The sequence below is a fragment of the Cloeon dipterum genome, chromosome 1, assembly GCF_949628265.1.
Source record: "Cloeon dipterum chromosome 1, ieCloDipt1.1, whole genome shotgun sequence".
In the NCBI taxonomy this organism is placed as follows: Eukaryota; Metazoa; Arthropoda; class Insecta; order Ephemeroptera; family Baetidae; genus Cloeon; species Cloeon dipterum.
The window spans coordinates 41,113,538-41,128,902 of NC_088786.1; the positions used below are offsets into that span (position 1 = coordinate 41,113,538).

At 39.2% G+C, this 15,365-nt stretch overlaps 2 protein-coding genes across 2 annotated transcripts; one reads left to right on the forward strand and one right to left on the reverse strand.

The window, feature by feature from the left end:
* The first annotated feature begins 338 nt into the window (after positions 1–338).
* On the forward strand, positions 339–4,733 carry LOC135947507 (uncharacterized). Its single transcript, XM_065496434.1, has 3 exons — positions 339–477; positions 532–2,480; positions 2,881–4,733. Exons 1-3 carry the CDS (start codon positions 448–450, stop codon positions 3,650–3,652), a joined length of 2,751 nt encoding a protein of 916 aa, XP_065352506.1. The 5' UTR covers positions 339–447; the 3' UTR covers positions 3,653–4,733.
* A 6,192-nt stretch (positions 4,734–10,925) lies between these two features.
* On the reverse strand, positions 10,926–15,110 carry LOC135943361 (uncharacterized). Its single transcript, XM_065489859.1, has 3 exons — positions 15,072–15,110; positions 13,062–15,022; positions 10,926–12,392 (listed from the first exon to the last, which is right to left on the reverse strand). The coding sequence occupies exons 1-3, from the start codon at positions 15,108–15,110 to the stop codon at positions 11,633–11,635; spliced, it is 2,760 nt and encodes a 919-aa protein (XP_065345931.1). The 3' UTR covers positions 10,926–11,632.
* Positions 15,111–15,365: the final 255 nt, after the last annotated feature.

A 15,365-nucleotide genomic window follows, 5' to 3' on the forward strand; every position in this document is an offset into this window, starting at 1 on the left:
CGGCTTGCTCAAAATTTGACCATAAAAAGGTGGCGCGGCTCGCGCAGACCTCTAACTCAGTCAGTCACGCCGAAAATTACCAATATTGTAACGCACGATCGCGTGATGCGTACTCGCGGATTTTTAGGGGCTCACTCAGTGCGTGTAGCACCAGTGCGGCTGGTCATAGAATTTATTTTCTTTTTATTTTTAACTTATTTAGCAGGGGTTTTAGTGATAGCTTATAAAACATTTTACATCAACATCGCGGAATGCTTTTTATACATGTTCCGTAGAGAATTTCAATCAGCCTAAATTAGAAATATTTAAATATAACATTTTTGTGATTTTCAATAACACAAAAACGCGTGTTATTAAATCTGATTATTTTTAGTAAATTTATTAAAGTTAACATTAATATTTTTGCAGGCACTGGTTGACGTCAGAGTCAAAGCCGCGCACAAAAAGATGGCTCAAGAGCTGGATTCCTTATTAAGGGTAAACCTTTCTTCCCATTTAAAAATAAAATAAATAACATCCAGCATTTTCAAGAATGGAGTGCAATCTATCGACATGCTTGGAGCTGATAAATTCATCGTCCTCGTCGGCTGCACAGTAAGTGGAAAAAGCACCTTCCTCAAATTCCTGCTCAAAGACCCAACCTTGAACATCATTAAAAACGAGCAAGAGGACTGCATTTTTACTGATGGCGAGACGACAATCGGCAGTGAAGACTGCCTCACGTCCAAAACCCTGATGCCCAACCTGAAGAAGGATGAAAAAACCGGCTTTGCTGTCTTGGACTGCGCCGGTTTTGAGGACACTCGCAGTGAAGAGAATGATTTAATCGCATCATTCCTGAATAAAATGGTTTTGGTTAAGGCCAAGAAAATCAAGCTCGTCATTGTCGAGAGTTACGACAAGGTTAAGTTACACGGAGATCGGAATGCGTTCATGAATGTCCTTAGCCTAGTTTCTGGTCTCCTTAAATATAACTACAAATCATTCAAGAACTCAATCTGCTTAGTGGTGACTAAAATTTTTGAGCCGTTCAAGAGCGACGATGCCTTGATCCGCTCCGTCAAAATCTTCTTTGAAAAAGCATTCAAGAGTCTGGAAGAGAAATACGGCGCCCAGCCCAGTTCTGAAGATAAATTGAGAGAAATGGAAATTCTGCGCTTTCTGATTGCAAATAGTCAAATTGGTCTGTTCCGCAGACCAACTGAAGTGGCTGAAAACCCATGGAGGTTGCCAGCACTAAAGGAGAATTTCAAAAACTTTAGAAAACTCGTATTTGAAGAAGTGAAGTTCACGCCTAATAATTGCGGCGAATTCAACATCGTGGTTGCCCCAAAAACTCAAATCTGGATACGCGGACCTTTGATCGAGAACACCATTGAAGACTTAAAAAGACTATTGGCGTCTTTAGCCGACACCATCGAGAAATCAATTTTTGTGAAACTCGGGGACAATGGCGGGGATCTGGAGGAAAAATTGACGAGAATCGCTGAGCTGGGAGAACTGATCACCGTGCTGCTCTCCTCTATCCAATCACCAGAGGACCTCGCGGATTTCGCAGTGAAGAAAGGAGTGAAGAAAGAAACCATTCAAGAGTTGCGATATCAAACAAAGAAGACAATTTTTCTCTTTGGTGTTGTTGAAAGGGATGAAAGCGAAATCAAAAATTTGATTGTTGGTTTGAACGGTGGTCGTGATGAAATAATCTCGAAGGTCAAAACACTCGTCGAAACCAACAGGTTCATTGTAAATCTGGCAAAGAACGCGGAGTCGCACAAAGTACGTCTGGCGAACGACAAAGTCATGAAGCTGTTCAACGAACTGGATGTTTCAAACTTTCCGCTTAAAATGACTCATCTTTGCGAACTGGGATTCAACGAGTGCATTTCTTTTCAAGCCCAAAACCTGAAACAGATGAGTATCAACCAAATCAGCGATTTGAAGGCTTTGTACAAGAAGAAAAATGAGAACATTTTGATTTCAAAGTGGGATGGCTATCGTTTACTCTTTCTGGGAAGGTACGTTTTTCTCAGCCAAGTATCAAAAGAAATCAATCGGTCGCAAGTTGAGCAGGTGGTTGTGGCAACCACGCAGCACCTCTACATCGATTGCGACCTGACGTTGAAGCACACTCATCTCTCCCTGATTGCACCATTGATTGAAATCGTCGAGGAAAAAAGGGTCATCACTCTCAATGGAGAAGACGGAGTTTCTCACCATGTGAAACAAGCTTCTGCATCCCAGGACAATCGTTCAGGAGAAGATGGTCTGCACGGAAACGCAGGATTCAGCTCAGGCAGCTTCACACTCATTGCTTTGGATGTTCTAAATTCTACTCTACTGGAGGTTCGATCAAAAGGAGGGAACGGAAGTGATGGCCAGCATGGTGGAGCCGGCAGGAGCGCTTCTGCGTGCGAATATCCACTTTTAGAAGATATAGATGGACCTATTTCTGAGAGATTCTCAGTTAATCAATATATCATGTAAGTATAAATTTTACAGTGCCATGCATTTCTAACCCTAAGTAGCTATTCATTGAACACCTTTTTTTCTCCCAATTTTAGAATGCCAACATATCTTTTTCGTCTGATTTTTTTTGCTTTTATATTATTTGTTGGAACCCATGATGAGAACGTAAATCAATTGATTTTGAATGGCTTGTAGCCAAAGAGTTAAGGTAGTGAGTTAAAATCTAGAAATAATACATGAATAGTTGGAATGAACATATTTAATAGCAACTTAAATTGGCAAACCGTAGAAATCTCGTACAACATCAATTCCCGCGCAATTTGCAAGACATTTTGAGCCGTTGCTAGGCAACCGTAGGAGCCCGCCCTATTACATAATTTGCTTCTGTAATTGAAAAAAGCTTTGATATTTCAGTGACCACTGCAAGGCTAAGGGTTATGAAGCAAGTATAGGCACTGGAGAATGGACGAACTATTTCCTTTTAGTGGTTGGCTTTGGGCGTTCCCAGTTCAACCTGACTGTAAAGAAGAACCCTGATGACAAAGCTACGGACGGAGGACGCGGAGGCAACAGTGGCTCACTTGCCGAGGCGGGCGAGATGAATCTCAAGGTTCTAAATAGCACTTCCTTGAACAATGTTTCAGTCACCTGTAGCAACGGTGAAAACGGCAAGCTGGGAAAAGGAGGAATAGCTGGCAGCAACGCAAAAGGAAAGTCCCGGAAATACAAATGCATGTATTGCACTTATTTTGTACTTAATTGGAAGGTCACCGTGGATCAAATGTTAGACTCTGATAGGGAATACGACTATAGTGGCCATGTCGCTAGGGATGGAAGAGACGGAAGCATTAACGATGAGGGAAACAATCTGCGTTACAAGTACTCGGAGGAATCTTTGCTTCCAATTGAAAAAATAGCTGACTCTTTGAACGACTTCGCTGCTAAGCATGATTTTTACAAAGATCGTAGTTTTTATACTTTCAAAACCTACGTGCAACAAAATTTAGGTAGCAAAACTAGAGCGACCGTGACAGAAAACCGAAACTCGACACAGCAGCAGGAATTGAGTTCGGTTTCTCAAACGAAACCGGAATCACTTCAACCGGAATCACTTCAACCGGAGCAGGACCAGACAGGTTTTTCAATTTACAAATGGTTTACCGGTCTTTTCAAAAAACAAAAATAACAAAAAAGTAAACAAAAATCTTATTAGTTTCAGGGTGTTATTTTTATTTTTCGAGCTATTCCAATTCTAAAATTAAAAAAAAAAATCGATTTCTTTTCATCTCCAAATTTCACGTTCTTAACCATAAGAATTGGAAACACTGCCCAGCGCAAGACTCGTAATGACTTTCACTGACCAGCTTAAATACATATTTAGGGGTGCTAATCACCATCCCCTTTCAACCAAATTGCTTGAATTTTGGTAACACAAATTTAATCATGCTTTTCCTCTGGGCAAAAAAATATTTTTAAATATTCCAAAATAGACCAACTGTGGTTAATTTTTGTAATTCTTATACAGCTCTAGATTTAGAGTTGCAAAAATAATGAACTGTGAGTAATTCCTATTTTCTCTAGTTTTGAATTTGAAGGGAAATAAAAATGCCAGCTCTATGAAATTTGAATAAGCGCACCGCAGGCCGCACGCAGGGACCCAGCCCATTGATGGGCCACTTGCCTCCGCAGTCTCCGCACCGAGGACTGCATTGAAACGCTAGACATTCGTGTGCCGTGAAGTCAAATCACGCATGCTGAAAAGGTGCAAAGCAGCCCGTTGAGCAATTAGAGCATTTCGAGCATTTCGAGTCACTAAACTAACCACTTTCTTAACAAAATCTCAGGTAACAAAAGCTAATAGAAATATAATATTCCATCGAATCGAAATGTAAATCTATTTGTGCTCTTTTTTACTAGTTTTGAGAATAATAAAACTAAAAAATGAATTATACATGTGTTATGGATGTTTTCTACGCTTGATTTCTATACAGAATGGATTTTGTTTCAACCCTTCTCGCATTTACGAAATTGACAACTTCATGCAACAGGATTGTCTAATATATTGTAGGATTTTATTTTTTTCTACCTTGTAGTTGATGTTGTAACAAATAAAGAGCATAACTCTATTTTGCAAAATGTACTAACCCAGAGAGAGAATATTTGTGTGGCACTCTGCGAATCCAAAATATTACAAATTTTTAATATATATACATATTTGATTATTTTTTGTGCCTGTCCAGAATAACAGAAATAAACAAATTGTTTGCCAACTACCTGAAAGTCTCAATTTTTAACACTAAAAATACCATAATTCTATACCCGATCTTCCAAAAGGTGAAATTCAAGATTATGCAACCGGCTAAGACGAACACGCGCGGCAGGTTGCTTCTTTCAGACTTTCCGGGATGCTGACAACCTTCTTTTATCTCGTCGGAAATGCAGCTGAAAATGGAAGAAGATGAGGGGGTGTTGGTGCGGCAAAAGAAAGAGGAAGAACGTGTGTTAGGCAGCTAAATTTATTTAATGACAAAACCTTTGAGAGAAGAGAGAGAGTAGGGGCAGCAAGGATCTTCGGGAACAGAGACACGCTTAGCGTGCAGACAATTCTTTTCAGAGTGTGTGTTGTGTGTGCCTTCGCCAAGACGAACCAACCTGCCCGCCGAATGAAGAATATCTCGGACTTTTCTAAACTGGTTAATTCTTAATTATTATTTAAAAAAGTTCTTTTCGTATTTACGGGTTAAAAATTCTAGCAGATTTAAAGGGAAAATATTACGAAAAGAATTATTTAGGATTTTTTTATTAAATTCGAAATAAGTTTTTAATAATAGAAGGTTTGCTCTTTAAATTGAATTAAAAATTCAACATTGCTCAAATTGATGAAATCGATTTATTCTTGCTTAGATCAAAATGCAATAAAATATACAAATTATGAAAGCAAAGAAAGGGCGAACAGTATTGGCGAAAACAATGCTAAAACGATCCATCAAAAGTAATATCACGCCGCAATGAGCCGAAAATATCTCTTATTTACACTACTTGCAACAAGTGCTTTTTGCAGAGCGAGAGGGAAATTCAGCAGCTGCGTGTGCATTCCAGTGACACATCGTTCGGCACGTTAACACTCTGCAGACCTACAGCCGCCGAGACTACTTTTGCGTGTGCACAGAATTAAAAAACGCACGACAGATGGCCAAAGCTTCAAATTTCTCGTCGCTGCGCGGACTGCGAGAGCTGCGGACATATGTTTTCACTGAGAAAAATCACAAAAAGATTATTTTTAATATTTTATAAATTATTCAAATCAAATTTTATGTACAATTTAATCTATAAACCAGATGAAGTTTTTAGTTTGCAGATCTCGTGAGTTAAAATATCCTTAACATTATTCTGAAATTTCAAAGTTTATATGAGACCGATATTTGGGAAGTTCGGTCTGTAATAATTTCGATTAAACTGGACAGAAAATTTCAGTGAGCTTTTGGATTATTGGGCAGCGTCAGCTATTATGTGTTTGGTGTTTACGGCGCCCGGCCAAAAGTCAGGGCCAAACGGGAGATAAGTTGTTGATTGTTGATAGAAGATCCAGAGAAAATTAGAGACACTACACTGCATTCATGGAATTAGGTAAAAAGGGTGCCGAAATTTACAGTGCTAGACTATGTTTTCTCACATGATTTCAAATATAATCTGATCGAAATGGAGTCTTTTTTTGGGGGAAATGCGGAATTTCAGTGAAAACGGCGATTGCAAAATTCCTTTGAGATTTCTCCATTTAAAACAATGCTAAGTTTGAGGCCATATTCTCGAAAATTTACTGTGCTTCCTCGCTCTATGTATTTTTTTAACTGTACATGATCCTCAGGACCTAATCTGTATGCGTGTTAAAGGATTTTGCCGGGAAATTCACCATCATTTTCCTTTAAATAAGAATTCTCGGCGGCGAGACGTCTAAGACTTGGCGCGGCGCAGAGCGATCCGCAACGAAAAGGAAATGTGGGTCGCCCGAGCAGAGGAGGCAGCAAGCAAGCGTTTTATTTCAAGAGAGAACTACCATCGTGTTAGCATAATCACGGGCGAGCGGAGGCCAAGGTGACGACCCAGCAGCTGATCGCTCACAGTTTAACAGCTACAAAACAATTCAAAACATTTCAAATCTATTTTAATTTTTCTAATGCGTTTTGAATTTTATGGAATATCTAGAAATTTGACACCATCCTGTTTAATTACAAATTACACTTCAATCCACTCTTTTATTATAGTTTGTAAATACAGGAATTATTTTAAATTTATAAAGTTTGGTGCAAAGAAAACTCGACTTTTTTCGCGTTGGTCTTTAGTCGCTGACCGATCGCGGCGCTCGCTGCGGCTAGACATTATATTAGCAACTAGAAGTCTGCGTGAGCTGATCCGCCTTTATTGCTCAAATTTAGAGCCGGCCAGCCGGGAACTATTTTAAAAACTGCGACTTCCATTGAAAAAATAATGCCGTTCCATGTACCGATTACTTTCCGTTTGTCACGCGCTCACGTGGTATGTGGCTAAATTCGTGCTCGAAACTTTCTCATGGTCATGGTGATCCACCGCACATAATCTATTTAGTAAAAAAATGTATAAAAATAATAAAAAATCTAAATGTATTTTTGAAAATGCACATTAGAAAATGTATTTAAAGGTTTTCCCATGTCTTAATTTTCCGGAAAATTTCAAAGAGATGGATTTCTGATAGTTAGAATTCAAAATTTGGAGAAGAAAATAACCCAAAAAACCGAAAAAATTTCTTGAAAACTTAATTTTGAACCGACAGGTTTATTTAGGCGGCTAAGCCGGTTTAGGCGACAAAAATTGGGGCGGCTCAGACCTCTATTTTTTGCAATACATATTGCAACTTGCAACAGCGAAAAGTCTGGCGTAGAAAGTCTACCCTCATTAAAAAAATGCTTAAATCTCGATCGCGTGAGCCGTGGGCGGCGCGTGTGTCAGTTTCCAGGGCGGATCTGCGCTGTAATCTCGCAAGTTCAACCGTAAAATCTATAAGTTTTTAATTTTTGAATCATAGAGTCAATTAAATTTTAGGGATAGATTTCCACTTGAATTTTATGGTCATACTTTTTATTTACACTCTAAATAAATCTTGAAATACCGTTGAAATTGGAATTTTTAACAACTATAAGACCAGTGCTCTAAATTTTTAGATTTGTGTTTATTGTTCTAATACACACGACACACGTGAATTATTTTGGCCTTTATGCAATATTTATAAATTTATTACGTATCACGTATCGCATCCTGGGAAAATAAACTTCAATCAAATTGCCTGATTTTACTCCTATTCATTTAATTTTTGCTTCGCACCTCAATTTAAAAGAAAATAAGAGCATAATGTTAAAGGAAATTTAGACTTTAAACAGCAAACGCATGTTAGACTTTTGTGTATTACCGCATTGGTAGGTAGGTTAGCTCGAAAAGAAATGAAAACGAAGACCACGAAGGCGCCAGAGCAATCGGCCGAGCAGACGCGAGCAGAGCAGCGAGAGCATGGTCAGCAAAAGGACAGCAGGCTGCGAGCAGGGTAGGAAAGAAGCGGACGCAGGAGTGAGACCCACTAGCTGCCCGATTTAGCTCACAGCACGCCACTTTCCTTCTGCAACAGCTGTGCAAGGTGGACAATTGTGCGGGATTTTCGTGTTTTCATTCCTATCTAAAAAGCTGTTTAAATTGACGTTTGAAGCGTTTCTGTATTTCCTAATCGATAAAATAGAACTCATCTTTTACGCGGTTTTACATGGTACGTGTTTTTCAAGCTTAGGAAATTAAAATGATATAAGATTTATTTTCTCTATTTTAATATGCATCTAATGCTGTAACCAAGAGACTAACTTCATTTCCTAAAAGAACATTAGCCCAGAGAGAATGAGAGAATATTTTTGTGCCTCTCTGTCATTCAAAATAATATATAATATTTTACCTTCATTGTCGTTGTGTGCTGCCTGTCCAGATTAACAGAAATAAACAAATTGTTTCCTAACTGCCTGCATGTCTTAATTTTTAATCTAAAAAGCGGTGTTGAGTGCGCTCGCCTCTTCGCCAAGCCACCTGCCCGCCGAACTATATTTTTTCTAAGCTTCAAATCATAGCGGGAACATCAAATGAGCACGAATCATGCAATTTTATGTTGTTAACTGACTATTTCGTGCTATAAAATCTTGAAAATTATATATTTTAACCAAATTTATGCAATTCTGATGGTTAGAACCTAGATTAGAGACCAGTGACAATATTTGCAAAAATAAATATATTGTAGTGCCTGTCAATAGGTGGCACTCTCCTCCTCCTGTTCCCTGAGCTGTGAACTATTTAAATTATAAAAATTGGGGTTTCTTTAAATTTTGAATTAACGACCACTGATCACACGGCCAATATATTTTTCTTTCCCGAAATTCATATAAGATGATAACCACGCCGATCAGCTTTATTTTCTCCGTGCTGCTTTTATTTCTGCGAAACTTTGATATGCTGCACCCCTTCCAATTAATGATCGCAATGAGCGGTCCTGGAATTTCATCTCTCTATCTCTAAACGTGTTTTGTTGCGCGGCTCTCTCAGTCTGCGCAGCGACGAGAAAATTGAAGCTTTCGCCATCTATCGCGCGTTATCGAGGCAAGATTAGAGCAGTCTCGGCGCCTGTCTGTCTGCAGAGTGTCAAGTGGTCCAGCCGTGCCGAACGATCTGTCACCGGAATGCACGTAACAGCTGAATTTCCCTCTCCCTCTGCAAAAGCTCTACACTTGTAATCAGTGACAGTATAATAGTGTTATCTGCGGCTCAGCGCGGCGTGATATAACTTTGTGATTGATCGGTTTAGCATTTTTCGCTTCTTTTTTCTGTGATATTTTTTTTAATTTATTTTATTTGACCAAAGCAAGAATTAGCAAGAATGTATGTATTTTCAATATTTTTTAATTCACTTTTAAAAAGGCCTTGTAAAATTCTTCATAAAATTTATTTAAAAAAATATAAAATGACAAAATTAGCCTCTTTGTGATAATTTTACTGTAAATCCGCTTAAGCTAGAATTTATTTAACCCCTTAATAAAAAGGACTTTAAATAATAATTGCCGTTGAACCAGTAAGCGTGAAGGTCCTATAGCTGCCCCTTCTCTCTCTTCTCATAATTTTAGTCATTAATTTTTTTTAGCTGCTTAACACACGTTCTGCCTCTTTCTTTCGCCGCACCAACAGCCTCATCATCTTCCGTTTTCAGCTAGATTTCTATGATAAGATAAGGTTGGCAACATCCAGTAAAGTCTGAATGAAGCAACCTGCTGCGCGCGTTCGTCTAGCCGGTTGCATAATTTCCACAAACAAAACGCACATTAGATGGCCTAAAAGCTTCAACTGCACACTCGTCGACTCTCGCCTCGCTGCGCAGACTGCGAGAGCCGCGGAGATATGTGAACCATGATTTCAACGGCAATTTTAATATTTAAAAATAGTCCACCTCGTTAAAAAAATTGTAGCTTTGGCAATACTGTAAAAATATGGATTTTTTGACATTTTATGTTATTTCAAATGAATTTTTATAAGCAATTTGACCTCTAAAGGACAGAAGGTTGGTTTTGTTTTTGAGATGAATTAAAAATAATTATTAACAGTTTCCTATTATTATAGCAAACTTTGAAAAATTATATTAAGTGTTCTATTTTTTGGTCTTCTGGTGGCTGATTTTCAAATATTCCCTTTTTTGGTAATTCATCATGTGAATTTTTTCGGAACCATGCGCTGATAAGTAGCATAGAAACCCGCCAAAAACAGTTTTTTGCAATGCAGTGGGTTTTTACGAAAAATGCTGATCTGCTGGGCTGCACGAGGGACAGCAGCGCAAGGTTGCGGGCCGCAAAGCCGCGGAGCACTCGAGCGGCCTTTGCGCGTCCCACAGATAAATGAGTGTTGTCGCGAGCGACGCAAAGCGAGAGATACCAATTTAATCCGTTCTTAAATGAAGTGGCTGCTTTTTAGTGGGCCTCTTCATACTTTACCCAATTTTACTCCAATATTCCCTACTCTTTAAACTCGCGTGAGACAAGTATTCAGGACGAATTATGAATGTGCGATCGTGAGCGGACTGCGTGACTGCGCGAGAGCCGCGGAATAATACGGGTAGAGATGAAAAACCGCTCATTGGTTTCACATCATTAATGAGCGAATAGTGGCGCGGTAACCAAAGTTTCGCTGAATGCAGCACGGAGAAAATAAAGCTAATAATTGATGGGATTATTAAAACTATTATCTTTTATTAATTTTGGAAAGAAAAATATATTCGGCGTGCGTAATTCTCTGTTGTAAAAAGCCCAAGATCAGTGATCGTTAATAATTCAAAATTTAAGGAAAATCAATTTTTGTAATTTAAATAGCATTTGGGTTCAAAAACAAAAACAGGATGAGGATTGTATGGGAAAATAATTTATTCATTAGAAAAATATAAACTGGATTTTATCAAGAAATCGTTTTCGAGTGTGCCGGAGAAATCATAACAAGAAAAAGGGTCGGAGGCAAAGAACCCCTTCTTCCTTGGATGTGCAAACAGATAAAAAATGATGGTACGAGAGGCGAAGTTTCCTTGTTGCGAGGCGAGCAGCAAGGGAAAACCGCGGCTGTCGAAGTTGGGAAAGGGAGAAGAGAAGGTAGCAAACATTTTTGGACTTCTATCCACTCCAGAACAAAAATCTCACCCGGCGGAGCAAGCTTTTTTTGCTTGCTTTCTATCCCTGTCCTCGGAGCGGAAAGGGCGCCCGATAACGCGCAAAACGATATACTTTAGAAATAAAAGTGTGTACGCATCGGCTAAATTATTTTAATCGAATTTGTTTGATTCAAAACACCAGAAAATCAAGTTTTTGCTATAATTTTAATTAAATTTAATTTAGTTTTTTTAACTTAATTTAATTTGAACAATTTTACCATGCTCGCATTAAATTATAATAATTTAGAAACAATCTAATTAAACTATCACATATTCAAACTTATGAATTTTTATATTTAATCAATTCTATATTAATTATTATTAAAATTAGATATTCCGACTATGTGTTGTTAAAGGTGTATTATAAAATTATTACTCACTCTAAAGAATAATAAAAAACAATTTCGGTGCTTAAATTGAAAATTAAAATGTCCAAAATTGGATTAACTGCTGATAGTCTTCCTCATCTTCATATCCATGTTTGGCGGAAAAGGCAGCAAAATCTTGCTTAATATCTTCAGAGGAGAGCAGACTGTCCGTGAATTTATATCGTTGATCTGAATTATCAGGGCCGGATTGGCCATCTGCCCCATCGCGGGATTTGGATAGCACACATTCTCCTGATTGCACGACCTCGTTAATGTTTTGTACTTTCCAGCATGAGACAGTCTTAGTACCAGTCAGAGATGAAGCGATCCATGAAATCACTGGTACTGCTACAACATTAGCTGCAATTGCTAACATTTGGTACATCGGTACAGTGGCTAAGGCGGCGGTCCCGGCCGCTGCTACTTGAGATATGCCAGTGGCTACTTGAGTTATTGTTTCTGGATTCACTGCTTCCTCCTGCTCTCTCTGGTAAGGGAGGACTGCGCAGTTGTATGTTCGGTACATTCCTCTGGCTTCCCCGCCTAAACCTCCTTTTCCCGCATTTCCATTTTTCCCGTCTTGGGGGATTATAGCTACTTGATATTTGGCTGATATGTTTTTTACACGCACTTCCACTTTTCCAGCCGCTGCTGACGGTCCAGCATCACCACCTTTTCCGCCATCTGAGGGCTTCAATTCAGGATCAGGATGATTTTCGAGGCGCAGGTGAAAGAATGAAAGATCATCGCCTGCCTTGTACGTCGACTTTGTAGCACCTTCAATTTTAACGTCGTGGTAGTTTTGCCGAATGTTTCTGAAAAAAACGAAAACATTAACAATTTGCCTGTAAATTTTCCTCTACACTGATTTTTGTTTCAGTCCCACTGCCAAAGATTAAATTTAAGCTTTCGATCGATTTTTTAAAAAGATATATATTCATTTAATAATAAAGTGGCGGGCGCCCGACGGACCGCTCCACTCTGCCGCACTGATTGTGAGCTCCGCAAAAAGGTGTGCCGCCGAAAAGTGCTTCGCCGCGCCTCACGCTGCCACAACGAACGCACGCCACTACATCGCAAATCATCAAAAGCGCGCGCAAGACAACCCGCGCGCCGCCGTGTGCGTGGCAAAATCGACCGCCGCCACCCCGCAATGGAACACCGTTCCCCACCGCACCGCTCGCGCCGCGGAATGGATTTCAGGTCGCATTACCCTGGAAAAGATCGTTTGGGTATTGTACCTAAGAGTGCATAAAAAGACCTGTCCGATGAGGGGTCGCGATCGACGATTGGTCGAATTTTAACAAAAATCTACCAAGGAAACGTAAAAAATGATCACAAAATTTAACCTACGTTTGAATTTTGAATAGAAAAAAGGTAAATTTCTCAAGCTGCATTATATTTGAAATTTTGTAGAAGAAATTTAAATTTATTGATCTTTAGAGCAATCACTAAATAGATTTTTAAACTTATAACAGACCCACCTGAGAAATTCATCCGTCTCAAAGATTTGATTTTCTGCTTGGTATCCTTCGAAAATAGGAATAGCGCTTGAAATGCTGTTGCCATCCCCTCCATCCTGGCCGTCGCTGCCGTCGCCTCCTTGCGAGTGAATTTCCAGGAGTTTAGGGTTGCGTACATCCAGAGCAATTATTTTACAATTTCCAGAACTGAATCCTGGATTTCCATCAAGACCATCTGCTCCTGGGGTGTCGTTTTTGGACGATTTGGCTTTTGTTTCTGCATGTTGAGTGCCGTTTTCTCCCAAGAGCTTGATCAGCCTTTTTTCTTTGACGATTTCAATGAGTGGTGCTACCAGAACCAGATGAGTATTTTCCAGAGTTAGGTCACAGTCAATAAAGAGAGTTTGGGTCGCTTCCAACACCATTTGGCGTCTCTGTTGGCGATTCCTCTGCAGGAATTCCTGCTGCTGGCTCAAAAGGATGTATTTGCCACGGATAATGCAAATGTTTTTTTGCTGGGAGATAGACAAGTCATCATTGAAACTTTTTCTCGAATAACATTTGAAATTGTCCAAATGAGAGGCACTGATCTCCTTTATGTTTAGCGCTCGTTTTGTAATTTCCTCGTTTAGCCCAATGGATCCACAAAGATTCAAAATTTCCGTTCTGACGTTGGTGACGTTCATAGAATCGATGCGTTCTAGAATTTCATCTTTCTTCAAAAGCACCTCATGCCGACGAGTTTCTTTAAAAAAGTCAACAACCATCTCATGGAATTCCACGACGTTAGCGGTTTTCTCAATCAGGATTTTGCGTTGGCCGTTTAGTCCAACAATGAGGTCTCCAATCTTCTGTTCGTTCTTGCCAACAACTCCGTAGATGAATTTCAATTTGTTCATACAAAAAAAGAGCTCTTCGGCTTCCTCCGGTTTAGCGTGTGTGCGGCTCCAAGATATGACGTCTTCTTCACACTTGACATTTTCAAGCATTGCGACGATTTCTCTTCCGACTGCGATCACGCTTGATATTTTCTCCTTCAGTGTTCCTTCTACGTTGTGCAGTTTTTCGTTAACGCTCTTCTTCAAACCTCCGATGATGGGATTGAGTGACGATTTTAACGCGATATATGATTCATCAATCAGATTTCTGTTTATCCAAAGATAAGTCGTTGGCGCCACGGTGATATTGAATTTGTCACATGCATTGTCCGCATACTGCAGTTTTTCAAAAATCAGTCTCCTCAGGTCGATGAGGTTTTGTTTCAATTCGTCTAATTCCCACGGTTCATCTGCGACCTTTGATGGCCTCCGAAGGATACCAATGCGACCGTCCTCCAGGTAACTGATGATTTTCAAAGCTCTCAGACAGTTGTCGTCTCCAAAGTCGGCTTCTTTGCCAGACTTCTCGTAAATGAATTTCTTCAGTTCATCCATAAATCTTTGAACATTTATAATCTCAGTTTCGTCTGATTTTGTTGAGTCCACCTTAGTTGCAATGACGCAAATGGAAGTTTGTAGGAACGTGTAATTGGATTTAAGAAGCTGAGAAATTTGCATCAGGTTTTTCACGAACGCGTCCCTGCTCAGGTTCAGTTTAAAATTGTCGATATTCTCGACGATGACGATCTTGATCCTCTTAGCCATCTTTAGATACTCGTTATTCATGAAGGACGCAACAAAGTCCGTCTCGCTGCTCCTGGTATCATTGAAGCCGGCGCAGTCGACGATCGTGCATCCAGTTTTTTCGTCTTTAACAACGTTGGGAAGAAGAGTTTTCGATTCAAAGCTTTCAGAACCGATTCCACTGATGGTTTCCTCCGAGTCTACAAAGATGCATTCATCTTGAGCGTTCTCAATGATTTTCAGTGATTCGTCCTTGTTTAAAAACTTGACCAGAGCACTTTTGCCGCATCCTGTGTTTCCAATCAGTGCGATTATCTCGTTTGCTTCCCTTGAGGCAGTAGATATCAACTTGTGGCTCTCCTAAGAGGATATATTTTTTTATAAAATTATTTTAAAAAATTCTTCTTACCTTTAAAACCCTATCCAGGTTGATTATCTCGTCTTTCATCTTTGATGTGACTTATCCTCCACAAAGGATTGCTCACGCTGAAAAAATCCCTTCGAAGTGACGGTTGCTGCAACAATAAAGAAAACGTTTTTGTTCGTTTTTTAATTAATATGAGATGAAATCAGGCAGGTTTATACACAAAAGTAATATAATTTAATTGTTTCATATGAATAATTTATATATATTTAATTTTATTTTTGTAAAATTTTCAAGGCTTTGATGAATTAGAAAATTAAAGATTTAAAATCACGATCG